This window comes from Papaver somniferum, unplaced genomic scaffold, assembly GCF_003573695.1.
Source record: "Papaver somniferum cultivar HN1 unplaced genomic scaffold, ASM357369v1 unplaced-scaffold_154, whole genome shotgun sequence".
NCBI lineage: Eukaryota > Viridiplantae > Streptophyta > Magnoliopsida > Ranunculales > Papaveraceae > Papaver > Papaver somniferum.
The window spans coordinates 7,501,049-7,516,959 of NW_020624820.1; the positions used below are offsets into that span (position 1 = coordinate 7,501,049).

Genomic DNA, 15,911 nt, shown 5'->3' on the forward strand with positions numbered 1-15,911 from the left:
TAGTCACCGACTTCATGGAGAGGATCCAAAAGTTGTATAAGGTTGGCGTCGATCTGGTTTCCAGAAGTATTGGGGAATATGACACATCCCAATACACAAAGGAGATATGCGGTGGCAGCGTGGTTCACTTGCTCATCAGTTAACGTTCCATTCTTTTCCTTCTCCAAGGTGCCTCGGAACATATTCATCAAAGCTGTAATGTTGATCTGTCTTGTTCTGTAACTTGCATGCCTCCTAAAATCTGTTGTTGTTGTCTCTTCATCCCAACCTAAGCACTTTTTAGTTAGAGTATAAAGTTGTGCCCAACTTAACTGCTTTGTGTAGTTAAAATTCACAGCTGTGCCTTGGTCGTGAAGGTTAAGAATCTGCACAACATCATCCAGAGTAATAGTCATCTCCCCAAACGGCATATGGAAAGTATCGGTCTCAGGATACATTCTCTCCACGAACGCCGATATGGCCACACGATCATGTTCCAACAATGAATTCTCGGCGGCATTAGCTAACCCCGAGTTGGCAACAATTGACTTGAACCTTTCACATTCACCGGATAAAGGCCACGCAAGCATTTTTGTTGGTGCGGCGGTAGGTTTGAGTAGACGGACCGCATCTTGATGATCCTATTAAAGTACATAAAAAAATCCTTAATACAAATATTACGATATAACACATAGACAGTACATTAATAAAATATAGTAATTTTATTACCTCGGTTTCGTATATTTCTCTGGCCCATGAGTCTTTGTATCCAAATAGCAATTTTCCTCCATCCGCCGGTAGCCCAAGGATTGTGCCTGCTGGAATACCCTTCTTCTTCAAGTGCTGAGGGACAAGATGTGATGCTTTCTTAGCAATATCCTTCTTTACACCATCTTTTCCTTTTTTGGCTTTTTGGGTACCACTTGGTTGTGGTTCTTCTTCTACTCTTGGCACTGGATCAACTGGTTCAATTTCATGGTGGGGTGTAACTTGTGGAGCAGTTGGTTCTGAAATTTGTTGAGCGGCTTGTTCAATACTTGGTTGCACCCCTTGTTCACTGCCTTGTTGTTCTACACTTTTTTCAGCACTTGGTTGCACTCCTTGTTGACTGCTTTGTTCTTGTAAGCTTTGTTGAGCACTTGAATTATCTTTGGCACTCCTTTCCCTCCTAGCACTAGCTGTCACTTTCTTCCTCCTTTCTCGACTTTGTCTAAAAAACAAAGAAAGGAGCAATATTTACAAACTATACAATCGGAAGACAAAGTATGGAAATATAACCCGAATGTACACATTCGGACGTAAAAAGAAACATATTGTTCCCGAATACAAAACAATCGAAAGCTAACTAAACATATTTACAACCGAATATGCATCAGTTGGAGTTCAGAAGCTCTAAATTTTTCATCCTACACAATCGGAAGCAAAAGTACAAAACTATAACCCGAATAAACAAATTCGGAAATAAGAAGACACATATTTTTCCCGAATGAAAAACAATCGGAATATAACTAAACATGTTTACAACCGAATATTCATCAACTGGAGTTCAGAAACTCTAAAATTTTATCCTACACAATCGGAGGTATAAAACATTATATTGTCTTCCGAATAAATACTGGCCCCAAAATGGGATTTTTCCTATATCAGAAATTTTGAGATTTTTTCTATATATATATATATATTCGGTAGTGAGTGTACTTCCGAATACTGTGTGTCTACTTAAATATATTCGGGAGCCAAAAAATTCATTAAACTACCGATTATTACCAGTTTGTATCCAGGAAGATATGGCCAACAGTATTCGGCCGATAACCATCAAATATTTCTCCCGAATACTGTCGATGTTCTTGAGAAATGAAGAACACGACTACATTCGGAAGTAAATAAGCATGAATATCGCCCGAATCTGGATAAATAACCGAACCCTAGAAAATTTTTTCTCGATTCGTCGAATTAAAGCGAAATAAACCCCAAAAATGATAGATTCTTACCTAATTGGGGCCATTTGAAGTTGACGAAGTGTTTGACTATCGGAATCGCCACCACCGACTACATCAACGGGTACTTCTTCTTCGCGTTCTTCTTCATTTGCAGCAAGAATTTCTTTATTTCTTGCTAAAATCCCAATCTTTGGATCGATACCCCGAGCAACGTTTTTGGTTCTAGGTCTGTGAGTTTCATTTCCCTTATCCATTGTTTTATAAACGAATCGACGATGTTTTGATTTTACGATTCGCGGTGATGTTTCGGTTGAACACAAGAACGAGGGAAATCTTTTTTTTCTTCCACAATCGGAAGATAATATGAAACTGGAAGAAGAAGAGTTGAAATGAGTGGAATTTTTTTTTATTTGGTTTTTATACAGTTTTACCAGAAGAGCATTTATGTAATTTCAATATCATATAGGGTACCCCTTAACTAGAGTCTTTGGCTGGGTATAAATTGATGGCCCCTAAATCCTTTCGGGTGGCCCCTAAAACGCGAGTTTTATATCAATACACCCTGTAACCAACTTTTTAATCGTTACCAACTCATGTGAAATCTTTTCTCCAAGGGTGACGGTGTTCGTTACATACAACAAGCATGGTGTATTAGATTCATAACACTTAGGCAATAGTCAATACAGCTTGACTATATTATTCCCATAAGGCAAGAACCGCAACCACCACCACATTTCAGTCAGTGCAGTGAGGCATCAGGGGTTCATCTTCATTGTTTATGAGCTACGCTGCTAAGCTATCACTTCCTCCACCTCCAAAACCAAAACAGTAAGTTTGATTTTGTTTTTCTTTTTTAATTATTTGTTAAACTTAATTTTAATTTGTTATTTTCAGTTAACTAAATTATGAGATGTTTCTTACTTTGTTTAGTGGAAGATAAATCAACTTCTCTTCTTCCTGTTTTTTCAATTTGGAATTATTGTTAGAATTTCAGGGGGGTGAAGTTTTTGGTTTATTTTTTCTTCAAAATGGGTGTCAATTAAGTTTATCGACGTAGATTTAAGCACTAGGTTATTGTTTTCTTTCTGTATTTTGTTAACATCTATTCCCTAATTTCGAATTTTAGGGATTGATTCGAGTAAAGTTCCTTCCAAAGAAGTTTTGAGCTGTTTTTACAGTAGGGTATTCCATCTTTAACTCGATTCTCTGTGATTTTATTTTGTTTGATTATTTGCTTTAGTACTCCCATTCTAGGTTTTGTCATACTGACTGTTTTACAAACACAGTTAGAAATACAAACGCAAGGATAATAAACAGTACTAACTCGCTAAACCCACAATTGTTATTTGTAGTGATTATCTCCACCTCAATATCTGCTTCTAATAAATGAAATAAGGATTTATTTTTATTTTTAATGATTGTTAACATTTTGTGTACAGTATATTGGTAGTTATGCCTGTGAATGTATATATTCCTAGATTTGCTACTAGTATAACAGATTGGTGTTTTCATTTATGTTCTGATTTCAATTTGAAAATCCTGTTGTATGTTAATGGTTGCAGACACAGTAGCATCACAGCCATGCCTCGGATTGAAATACGAGTCATCACTGACCTACATAAGGATGTAATTATTATCTACAGGAACGCGGCATATAAACACAAATTCATCTATTTGAAAAGAAAGATTAATGAATCTATAGGCATTTCTCCGTTTCGCCAGATTCTTACTCTGAATCTACCAGGAGGAGATAATAGGGTTATTGAAGGTGCGAAGCTTAATCACAAGTTCTCGATGTATTACACTAGGGGAAAAGAATTTTTGGAAAATCACTTTAACTGTGACTCCTGAAAGGAGTAGAGATCATCTTATAGAAGTTAGTTTGTTCCGTCTGGTGAACGGGAAAAAGAAAGAAACTAGAGATGCCATGGTGGTAGTGGACAAGGATGATACTGTGTTGACACTAAAATGGAAATTATGTGACCTTGGCTTTGGGGAAGGGTTAGTCTGTACATGTGAGCGCTTTGATAAAACGACAGGGAAGAAAGTTCATGAAGAGCTACTAGATAATTATATGGTGTCGTACTACTGTGAAGACGGGGAGGTGGTATGTTTTCACGACCCCCTGCCGGTTAAGAGTCCTATGGTTATGGTGCTGGACGTCTCATCGGATTCTGACTCACAAGATGAGGGCATCATGATAGAAGAAGAAGAAGGGCTCGACACTGATCGAAGTGTTTTATCTTCCTAAGCTGCTAATGTTATGGGGTTAGATGGGCTTTAACTTTACAGATTTTCTATTTGTTTTTGATGGATGTTAGTACCTATTTCCTTTCTTGATTTTGAACATCCATACATGCTATTGTTCAGCAATTAAACTCCACCAGGGAAAGCCAGACAAACACTGAAGAAATACTTGTGATGGTGATGTAATTAGGATCAGTATTTGGGAGAAATTGTGGTTTATTTGGTTGCTTTATGTTTTCCATTGTGTTGTTTTATGGATTTTGGTAGGTTGGATTTGATCGTTACTTCTTTTGTTATAACCACTGAATGGTTTTTCTAGATCATAGTATTTTCACTCTTGGTTTTCTGTAGTGTATACAATGTAGTTAATATCGGATATCAGTTCATCTCGGCCGGGACCGATACACTGGTACGATTTTATATCGGGGATATTATCGTTGAAATATCGGTTCTAGATTTAGAGACTATAATTTTATATTAAACATTTCTCCACACATTTTCGGATAAGATATAATAGATAACATCAATTTTATCAAAAAAACAAAAGAGTAACTTTAGTAAACTTGCTTCGAGAGCTACATGCACCTCTACTACCACCCGGAAGACTTTCTTCGCCAAAATTACCCTTAAACTTTATAGAAAACGACCAATACCGTCTCATATCGGGAAATGTAGGAAAATTTCGTATCGACCGATACGGTCGATATTATCGGGCGAATATCGTATCCCCGATATCCTTCTTATCGTATAGTTCTGGGCCGATATCCGAAATATCCTCGATATATCGCCCGATATTGAGTGTATAGTTGCGTCCCACTCTTTAATAGCTGTTGCCATTATGGAATCGTAAGCTGAAGTGTTAAATTTTCCAAGTGGTGCGGCGTTTCGCAAAAGAAAAAGAGCGCGGGTGCAAGTTTTTCAGCTAAATTCACCCGTCACCGTTGAAGAATAGTTAAAGGCTCTAGCTGTTGGGTTGTTATATCAAAACTCACAAGTCACAACTGTGCATCAGATTTATACAAACTGGAAGAATTTCTGAGGTTCTCGAGGAGCAGATAATTGTAGGTGTAAGTGCTGTTAATTTGACTCCCAAGGCAGAGGGGAACGAGCAGGAGGAGGCATCTAAAGCATCGCAGCACGATCAAGAAGATGAATCTCCTGAAGCCGTTGCCATGGAAGATGAATATATCTCAATACGCTACTGGTAACAGATGTTGTTGGGAGCTTTCACTCCAGCCCCTACCTAGGCCGCAAACAAAGGCTGAAATGAAGCAACGTGTGCTTGCAGCTTATAGGCAGTTTTGCAAGATCGGTGGAAAATTGAGATAAACAGAGTTTATTTTGTTACACTAGCAAGTCGCACTTACATCGCAGTTCTTGATATATATTTACAAACAGTGGGAATATCTCTTATATTGCCAACTTGCGGCTCAACTCCAGACTACCTACTTAACTCTTACTTATAGCACAGACGAACCTGAGGTTACAGAGTACGCTCCTCTTTATACTCGTTGAGACGAGCTTCGTGAAAGCGTGACCCTTTCTGCCTGGTATAGCAAGATGTGCATTAGTGTGTGCTTTTAGTGTCCCTGGTCATTGGCCTTGATATTATTACATATCTAAATATGTGCATTACAAAGGAAAATCCGACATCTAGATATTTCTTGTAGATATAAATTCGAAAATGACAATCAACAGGGAGTTCTCTAGGGCTTTGGAGTTGAATAATATATATGTAGATCTTTCAACTTTCCAAGCAGTTCCTTGAATGTTGGGCAGCATTTTGGGTCACTAAGGTGTCAAATGATGGTGATTTATAAGAAAAACGGCAACACTCATAAATTATAGAGCAATACCATTGTGTCAATATTTGTTTATAAAATCAGAACTGCGTGCAGAAAGAAAATCAAATCAGTTATTTTGCAAAAATCTCACGCAACTGTGCCAGCAACTCTCGATTAGAGATGCCCATTGTGGGTCAGTGTCTTCTGGTATCTCATTTCTTTGGTCCATGAACCCTACAGCGGCAATCACCTATACGATACCTCAAGAACCATAAATAATATTGAAGATAGTGACAAGGGTTTCATGCACATGACACTGTATGTTGTGAAGCACATACCTGCGTTGAGTTCAAGTGATCCCAAGGAACTTTCAGCGTGGCGAGCTCCCATAATACAACTCCAAAGCTAAATACATCAGACCTTATAAAAATCCAACTTATTAGTGTTTTTCTGTTCTTGGAAATAACTGGACACTATTAATCAAGAGAATATAAGATTCTTTTGAGCACAAGAAATGGAAGAATCAACTGTCATTACAGGAAAGCAATGAATACAAATAAGCTAGGCTAAAGGTACACCATTGAACACGGAATAAAAGGTCGTGCTATTAAAGAAGAGTAAGAACAAAAGTTTGAAGAAAACTATCTTCTTTATTGAATGTTGTGCAAAAGGTTACAACTTAGAATCTGTCCCTCACAACGCCCTCCCTCCAAACAGAACTATTTGGCCTCTGTTTCACTATGTTCAGATCTCACCTAAACATCAATTTCACTATTTATAATTCCTATAGACCAATTTCTCAGCAGAAGAAACCTAAATATGGTAAAGCCCAGATAGCATGAAATCAATTACTGTAATCGAAGACAGAAATTTGAACTGACAAAGAAGAAAAACCTCGCAAGATAAGCACCTGCACTATGCGCCAGCAGCTCATGTGTAGAGTTAACCAATGTTTGTCCATTGCATACAGAATCTCAACCTGTTGGTAATGAATTCTAGCTAGCTACAGCTTTAATCACCTGCACAAACATTTGTTTCCTCAGAGTAAAAATAAATCGTAATTTTCGACAAAATACAACGTGCATGACTGGCCTCAAATTTCTGTAAGAGGCGTGCGACAAAAGCTGCTGATTATGTCGTTGCTGAAAATTGAAATTGTCTCCATATCATCTTGATGCTTTGAGATAAGTTTATCTAAAGATATTTATGCATATGTGGTACTAGTGTTGAGGAAGCATGCTATCCCAACTGACCAAGCCCAGTATTGACACGGACATATAAACATAGCATCACATTGAATAGAGCAAGAAAGAACATGTACCCTTAGCATCCTGAGAAAATAGTAATGTTACAACCTCCCACAATGATATTTAAAAGTGTCTGACGTGTCGGTAAGAAACAACTGTTAGTATTTGTTAAGCTAGAGAAATTGAAGAACCCAATCAGTAAAGAGTGAACTGGGAAAATAAGAAATAAAGATGTGGCTTCAAAATAAATGATCATAGAACTACAGGTCAAGTCGTCTTCGTATGGGATTCATATTACAAAAATGAAACGAGGACACATACATACGGAGCAGGGACTCTTACCACTGATCTTCTTGCAGAGACTCTTACCACTGATCTTCTTAGATAAACCATATCCCTTACTAGCTAGGCCATTCATTATATTCTTACTCGACAAGACTCTAATCACTATATGCTATGTGCTCTGACTAACTCCGCTGTCTGTTCCCATTGTTAGTTTTCATTGCTATTGATCACTCGCATCATCATGATTACTTGTACATGCCAAAGGTACTTGCAGAACTGAGAGAAATAGGGTTTACTTTGGTACTCTAACAACTACAATGCAGTACAACAACAATCATATAATTACTTTGTACTTATCAAACATCTCTCATATAATTAATTTGTGCAACTCTACAATAACAATCTATCTCATCACTCTAGCATGTATGAATCAACTCTCTTGAGAATACTAAAAGAACTAGGATTTTCTTATTTCTACTAGCACCTTAATGAGTAGCAATATTGTACTTTTCCTGCATGATAAAACATGCATGACCGATAATGAATTTTGATAAGTACAAAAGGCAAACTCTATGATGATGTCATTTTTGAAGACTGAATATCCCTGTCATTTTGCTGTTTCGCAATAGTCTCGAATTTTATTTTGATACATTTCTACATGTCTGTCAATAGTATTTGAGGGAGGAACGCTATTCCAAATTCCTAGACCCAGTACTGACATGCATATCAAGCAGCACAAGAAATTGTAACCGAGCAAGGTTCCACAATATAAATCACTACTATGTAGTCAGGCCTAAGATGGACTTTTTTAATGTAAATTCTCGAACCTATTCAGTAATACAATCAAAGTGCTACAGGTTGGGTCATCCTCAACGATTAATACAGTCAAAAGAAACTGGAAAAAAAATGAACGATGCAATAGAAAACAAATATGCATGTTACACTGACATAAATCTTGCATCAGCTATTTTCATTCACGGAGAATCTTTGTTTATGAATCCACAACTAATAGTGAGGTTGATAACTATCTAAACAAGCTTAAATCTCAGACGAAAACCAAAATAAGTAAATAACCAAGGACTTGTATAAAGCAATGATGTCCTGGACAATTTACATGATATTAAAAATGTTTAATTTTAAAAGAGATATCAGTGCTAGTTTCAGCTTTTAGTATGCATTCAACCATATTACCTTGTCATCAGCGGCAAAGTAAAACATTTGCATGCTGGAAATATTCACCGTAGATGAAGAGCAGCCATTTCTAATACCATGGCGTTCATTAGCCATGCATCTGACCTTTCACTAATAGATAGAGCAGGTGGTTCAGTTTTCGGTATTCTGAACTGAAACACTACTGCCTAGTGCAGCAAATAAATCACAAAAACAGACGACAACTGGTCGGGCTTGTAGTGAACAGAAAACCAACAGTGAATTCCTTGTAAAAGTATACACTAATCATATTTCGGACCTTGAACTCCTGTAGTTCTTGCACCCAGATTGTAAAACTCAGAATGGTTATCAACAACTTGTACATAACATAAAACAAATTTCTTCCCTGAAATTTTCATCCATGCTTGCAAAATGCAAAAAGTAACTTTATAGCCGCGGTATTAGTTTTAATATTCGACTCACCCTGTGCTGAAGGGGAATATATTTGGGCTGTTGAACCAAATAAAATAATGTTTTTGCCGATTTTCAACTTTTCAAGCAATTCCTCGGATGTTGCCTTGTTTTCGACTAACTAAGGTGTTCCTGTTGCAGTGAAATATAACAGAAGTGGATTATGCAATGGATACTGCTAGCTTGTGTTCAAAAATCCATATACACAGAAACTTGAACGGTTTCAGTAATTGTATGCCACAAGATAAGCACACGCATGTGCCATCAACTCTTGGTAAGACCCACCCATCATGAATTATACTCTGCAAGATTATCTGTCTTTCATTGTCATATAGATCAAGATCGGGCCTCGCGTTGACACTAAACACCTAATTTCAAAATTCCAGAAAATGTTGCATCCTAGATATACTTAATGCGTCAAATCTAAACCTTACAAATGGTCTGCCGGAGATCAACAACACCCACGCCAACACCGAATAGGGGTTACATCATGGATAGATGGATCAAACAAAAACTCGAATTTGTTTAAGCAAAAGCATGTCAGAAGATAATCACACACGTGCGCTAGCAATTTTTCAGTATACCTGCCTATCTTGAGTGATTTTCTACAAGTTATCTGCTTGAGTTGCATAGCATCAAGATGAGACCTTCCAATGACAACACCTAACCCCAAATTCCAAAACAAATAATACATGCAAGCAACATCTCCTGGACAATTTAATGCATCAAACCAAACTCTTTACAAATAGCATGGCAGGGACCAACGGAACCCACAGCTAATATATTTTTGCAGTTCCTTACATTTCTTGATTTAGGAAAATGGTCCGACTTATAGACTGACCTATATTGATGATTAAGATACTGCAACCATTTAAATAAGTCAGACAGCAAACAATTGCTACTATTCATGATCAAGGTTTAAAGAGACATTGAGGCAAGGCGATGTGCAGCCACGAGGTAGCCTCGATGCGTTACCACACATTGCGAATGGAAATTGCTAGAAAAATAAGTAAATGATAAACACAACTTATAGTTCATATGGATTAACAAATTATGATAGTCATCGTACAATCCATACACAAAACTAAAAGTATACATACTAAGTTACTGCTGTTCACATGCTAAAGCCTCTTCAAGTAGTATTTATACCGTAAAGGCTTTAAGAAGACAAAAAGAATTCAAAGAACACCCCGAAGGCCCAATGTTTTAGTTTTTTCTTAGCTCAAAAGGCGTGACGCATCAGACCTAACTGTTGATGAGCAAGCATCAAGGGAGTTTCGAGGCGAGCATCAAAATGTTTTCTTAAACATTGTGCAAGACGTAAAATGATATGCCCTTCAGAGAGAAGCAACATTCAGATGTATCTTCTCATTAACTTCTTAGTTCTCTAGATGATGTGACTGGTGTTGTAGCAGCTAGATGTCACTAAAAACAGATGTTTTCACCAAATTTCTTTGTAATGGTATTACAATATAGAATCTAAGAAGTTTATATGATACATGTCAGCTCGTCAAAGGCAGTTTTAATTTATGAGCTAGAAAACTTGTCACACTGTCAGCGATAGGGGGAGAACAACAACACCCATGCAGGGGCAACTCACAACTCTGATGCAGCGAAGACAACTATTAAAGGACAGGGACTCAAACCCTCATCTTAGTGAAAACCAGACCCAGGCAAGGCCCAGTTGGCTATGTTATCTTCTATAATTCTAACTCTAAGTCCTTCTGTTTACTGTTTTCTATTTCCATTGCAGTTTTCATTGTCATTGATTATCCATCATTTCTTACTCCACTGCCAAGACTATTTTTAGATAAATGAAATTACTTATACAGATAGTAAATTGCGAGATTGAGAAATAGATTTTGATTTGTTATCCGCCCAATTACAGAAAGAAAAAAAAAGAACTGATTTACTAGTAATAATAACTCTAGTACTAACTTCACACTCAACTCGATAGCACCTACACACTCGAGCACATCGGAATCTACTCTCTTGAGGTTACCATGAAACAAGGACGCCCTAATTATACTAGTTGATGATTAGAACAGATTATCAATTATATAGTTATTTCAGTTAACAAAAAAAGATTCTACAGACAAGGCTTCTTTATCTATATTTAGTTATTTCTAGATAGAGAAAGTTGATGATGATATCTCAACAGGAAATTCTCTCGGGCTTTGGAACAAAATAATGTCTCTTCAGAACTTTCAACTTTTCAAGCAGTTCCTTGAATGCTGGCCGGCATTTTGGGTCACTAAAGTTTCAAGTTATTGTAAAATGTAAGAAAATGAGATAAAACAGATTGCAGAACAGTCACATGCCAGGTTACTGAAATAAAACTGTGTAGTAAAGACAGAGATTTAAACAAGTTTGACAAAGCATATCGCAAGATAAGCACCTGTGCCAGCAACTTTTGATTAAAGATGCCCATCGAGGGTCAGTTTCTTTTGGAATCTCATTTCGTTTGTCCATGAATCCTACCGCTGCAATTACCTGCATATTTTACGTCCAAAACCGTAAATAAGATTGAACGCTAGAGTGACATAAACATGTCATTATTTGTCGTAAGAGAACCTACCTGCATCGAGGTTAGGCCATCCCAAGGGATTTGTAATGTGGCAAGCTCCCATAGTATGACTCCAAAGCTATATACATCAGACCTAAAGAAGTCCCATTTCCATGCCTTAATTAAAAGAAAAATACAGAGCCCAAAAAACTGAAGCAAAATCAAATTACAGTCCTTTTAAACGAAAATACTGAAATAACTTAAACCTACTTCTCATCTGCGGGCTCATGACGAATAACCTCTGGAGCCATCCACTGTGGCTGCAGAAAGAAAGAAAAAAAGGAAGAGTAAAGTTTCATTCTCAGGAACTAAGGCAACATTATAAAATGTATTACCGTTCCTTTCCCATTCCTTGTTGTGAGAAATGTTGCATGTTTGAGTCGTGAGAGACCAAAATCACCAACCTAACATTGAAGCAATATCAAAAAGATGGATGGATGATGTGTATTTGTTTATACGACACACTTTAGAAAATTGGTACAAGACTAAGTACCTTCACAGTCCAGTTCCTATCAACCAAAAGATTTGACGACTTCAAATCACGGTGAATGATTGGTGGTTCATTTAGATGAAGGTAATTCATACCTTGTGCCTACAATAGGCCGGACCAGAAAATCATAAAAAATCAATCTTCAATTTGACAATATAGTACTCAGTATAAGTTGTTGCCAGGAACTGTACTCACAATGTCCAAAGCCATCTGAACACGCCGCTTCCAATCTAAGGTAGGAGTGCAACGTCGAAACAACTGAAACAAACTTCCACTGCAATATAGCATATAGGCCAGTAAGTAAATGAAATTCAAAGACAGATATCATTAATTTAAAACAGGCAAAGGTGGAAACCGTGGAAGGAACTCAGTGACAATGCACAGATGGTGAGGTGACATTGCTGCACCCATAAAGAGTAGCACATTTGGATGCCGGAGCCTCTTCATAAGTAATACCTTCAAAAAAGTACATACAGTTAGGCTACTGCTTATTATGGGAATATAACATTAAATTCCTTAGTATCACAAAGCTAAGTGTTCTACTATTTTGGGAATGTCATCGAACAATTTTAATTTTAGATAGCAAAACTAGGTCGAGTCACAAAACAACCTCCTGTCTAAAGGAGCCCAGCAAATCATCTGTGTATTCCAATTTGAAAATTACCTTTATTGCAACATCCTGCCACAAGTGGAAATCAGTGTTAATAGCCTGAGACAATCTTCTTTACCCTTCAAACTTTTGGACGGGTTGATAGGTCAACTTCATTGGTCAAAAAGGCTAATCCCTTGGTAGTTTGACCACAGGCCAAGCTACAGTAGATTGAATCGGGTCATGATTAAGATCAGCAAGCAAATTTGGCCAGGCTTTGCTAGGTCATATTTTGTTCTTTGTCTTTACCTATTTACTTTATGCCCACCACGAAAAACTACGATTAGAAGAAATCGAATGGGGAAACATAACATGCCAAATCAAGAAAACATACCGAGCCATACCACTGACCATGGTACACAGTTGCACATGAACCTGAGACCCATAAATCCGAAAAGAAAAACAAGAAAAGAATTTCATAGTTGAGAAAGTATCAAAAAAGGAAATGGTATCAGAATTAGTGATAATACTGAGTACCTTTCCCTAATTGTGCACCAAATGTCAAGGTGTTCCACGAAATATCATAACAGAAAGCATCTGCATCCATATACAATTCACGATGAGGGTTGCTACTACTATTAGTACCATCACCGCACATGCATGTTTCATTTCCACCAGAGGCTTCATTTGCAGCAAACGTGCTACTTTCCGATACCTGGTATTGTTGGTCACAATTCTTACGTTGTTCAATGACTTCCAGTGGCTGCCACGATATCCCCATCACCCTAGATGTTATCATCTTGTAGATCCTAGTCTTATGTGAACCCTCATCATCAGCAGAATCTCCAGATGGGTTTCCAAGAGATACTTCCTTTGACGTGACCAGCCTCTGGTCAGAGCTAATAGCTTCTGGAAAACCTTGACAACAGAAATACCAGCTGCCACCCTGAGTCTCACATTTCATGGTGCTTTCACGAATTCTCATTTTCGACCAGAGTTTTTTAGTCATTTGTGATGCCTGGTTCAATAATTTGGTCAATCGAATTTAAGTGAGACAGCTGGTTCAATAATCTGTTTATTGTATATATAAATGTAAAGATAGGGAGGAGGCAGGCAAAAGTAAGAGTTGATTAAAAACTCAAACTTACCAATGCTGAAGTTTTAGAAGAAACTTCGAGTTGTAGAGAATGTTGCTGAGAGGCAAAACCAGGTTTGGGATAGGCATCGTCTTTCGAAGGATTTGTGCCGAATGAAACTGGTATGATAACTTCTCTAAAAAGATCTGAATCACATGATAAACAAATAATTCCAACAAAAGTACCACTGTCATCATACAACGGGGTGTTTGTGGCTGTGATTTGAAATCGTCTTCCGTGCTTATTCCTGAGGGGGAACAGCCCTGTCCAGATTTCTCCTGAGGAATTTCTGCGAACTATTTCATTTGCTTCATTGAAATCGCGCTCCTCAACAATAAATCCGAGAATGTTACGACGTAGCGCTTCTGAGGCAGAATAACCATAAAGGTGTTCGGCCGCTCGGTTCCTGTAATAATTCTAAATATATTAACCCATGGGGATTAAGACATACATAATCTATAAGCATATCTAAGAGGACAGTAGTGTAACAAACTGCTTCAAACTAAAGGTTTTTGTTCAAGGCGCCATATACCAAAAAAAATAATATTGAGCTTAATAATGTGATGCCTTACCAGTATATTACCAGACCGTTTTGATCAAAAATATGAACTGCCTGACCTATTGACTGCAAAATATTCAGATATTGTTTATCTGCAAAACTTAAACTTACTCTTTGAGGGTTTAGGGGGTCATGGGTACTACTCTTTCTATGTTTGGATGAAGCCAAATCAGAGTTAAGCATTTTCATGGTTTCAAATTGACCCCTGCCACAACCCTTTCCCCTAGGATTGACCAATCTTGATTGCTCAGTCGAATTTAAGTGAGACACCCGGCCACTGTGATCCAACTTATGTCCAAAATCAATTCCTACACAAGAAGAACTGATTGTAGAAAGGACTAATTTCGACATTTCTTGTTTCAGCTGAGCATCTCTAGCTTCAAGTTCTTGAATCTTCTTAAGCAACTGTTCTGTGGTCGAAAGGTCCATATTATATAATCTACCGCTAGATTTCATACAACACTTACAGAGAAAAACTGATAAAATTACTAACAGCTCTATACTTATCAAGTTTCCAGACACATGAAGAGAAATGTTCAGATATTCATTATATAGTAGTGCTTTAGGCCATAAACTAATTGAAGGGCCATTTTACGTCTCAAAAATCGAGGTTAGAGAACTCAAAACTTATCTCTTTCTTATGCATGGTTTTTGTTTGTGCTTTAGATTGCTTTGTCTATAGCTTGTAACGTCGGTTCCTGTAACTTTTGTTTTTATGAGTTTAAAGTTCCCAAGTTTCACGTCATTAGGTATTCCAAACATTGGCTAGTAGTATCGGACTATCAGTTGTCTTCTTCTTTGAAATGTTGTTGGATTTTGTACTAAAGCACAGAATGACATTAGGTTTTGTAAGCAAAGAAAATGGGACAAATTTGATGATTTCAAAACCCTACCAAAAAAGAAAAAATGAAGAAGAAAAACAAATTCTAAGAACCCTAACAATTTAATTAACTTTATCAAAGAAAATGATGAAGCTACCTTACCCTAATTTAGTTCTTGTTCCTCTGTATTTGCATTCGTTCTCGTGTTCCATCGTCATTTCTATCTCCTTCGTCATTTTTATCAGGGAGGGAAACAGAAGAGGGGAGTGAGAAACCAGGGGAGATTGAGAGAAGAGAAGCATGGTCTTAACCGACAGGGGCTAGCCCAGTTAACCAAGAGCCTCACTAGCCCGACTCGCATTCTTGAGTTTTTTTTTTCTTTTTATAAAAAAAAAAAAAGCCTAACAGTGAGCTTTCATTATATCAAAGAACGGATTACATCTGGTGGAGTATACCACCATTGCAGATTACAACCATCACATCCAGCAAACTTAGCAAAACTGTCCAGCTGCTCCATTATTGACTCTCCGAATATAAGAAACCTTGATATTTCGTCAAACTATTTAACAGACGACACAACATTCATACAGCAACGACCTATCAAGCCATGGCACCCTATACACAGACCCATTCAAACCATTGACTAGT

General features: G+C 37.4%; 1 protein-coding gene and 1 long non-coding RNA gene across 8 annotated transcripts; one reads left to right on the forward strand and one right to left on the reverse strand.

The window, feature by feature from the left end:
• Positions 1-2,649: 2,649 nt before the first annotated feature.
• On the forward strand, positions 2,650-4,484 carry LOC113336932. The gene is made up of 2 exons (XR_003354052.1): positions 2,650-2,747; positions 3,482-4,484. It is a non-coding gene; the product is annotated as an uncharacterized LOC113336932 (long non-coding RNA).
• A 1,046-nt stretch (positions 4,485-5,530) lies between these two features.
• Positions 5,531-15,603, reverse strand: LOC113336919 (serine/threonine-protein kinase EDR1-like). 7 transcript variants are annotated; one of them, XR_003354047.1, is made up of 16 exons: positions 15,426-15,603; positions 13,896-14,289; positions 13,285-13,765; positions 13,142-13,182; positions 12,769-12,837; positions 12,514-12,614; positions 12,354-12,432; positions 12,162-12,260; positions 12,004-12,072; positions 11,879-11,928; positions 11,681-11,762; positions 11,501-11,595; positions 9,115-9,234; positions 6,861-6,969; positions 6,289-6,370; positions 5,531-6,200 (listed from the first exon to the last, which is right to left on the reverse strand). XR_003354047.1 is itself a non-coding variant. In XM_026582628.1 (13 exons), the coding sequence occupies exons 1-13, from the start codon at positions 15,563-15,565 to the stop codon at positions 6,966-6,968; spliced, it is 1,704 nt and encodes a 567-aa protein (XP_026438413.1). In that variant the 5' UTR covers positions 15,566-15,603; the 3' UTR covers positions 6,382-6,965. The 7 variants fall into 7 exon arrangements, 4 of the variants coding, with proteins under 4 accessions (XP_026438413.1, XP_026438411.1, XP_026438410.1 ...); XR_003354049.1 differs by lacking the exon at positions 9,115-9,234; XR_003354048.1 differs by lacking the exons at positions 5,531-6,200; positions 6,289-6,370; positions 6,861-6,969 and adding an exon at positions 6,982-8,959.
• Between the last annotated feature and the right edge of the window lie 308 nt (positions 15,604-15,911).

What these genes read in the sequence shown, in the direction of transcription:
- LOC113336919 (XM_026582625.1), bottom strand. Translation starts at nt 15,565, where the DNA reads ATGCTTCTCTTCTCTCAATCTCCCCTGGTTTCTCACTCCCCTCTTCTG. An exon ending in ATGGTCAGTGGTATGGCTCG is followed by an intron (nt 12,838 to 13,141) that starts GTATGTTTTCTT and finishes CACTTGTGGCAG; the next exon opens with GATGTTGCAATAAAGGTAAT. An exon ending in ATGGCCTAACCTCGATGCAG is followed by an intron (nt 11,596 to 11,680) that starts GTAGGTTCTCTT and finishes TAAAATATGCAG; the next exon opens with GTAATTGCAGCGGTAGGATT.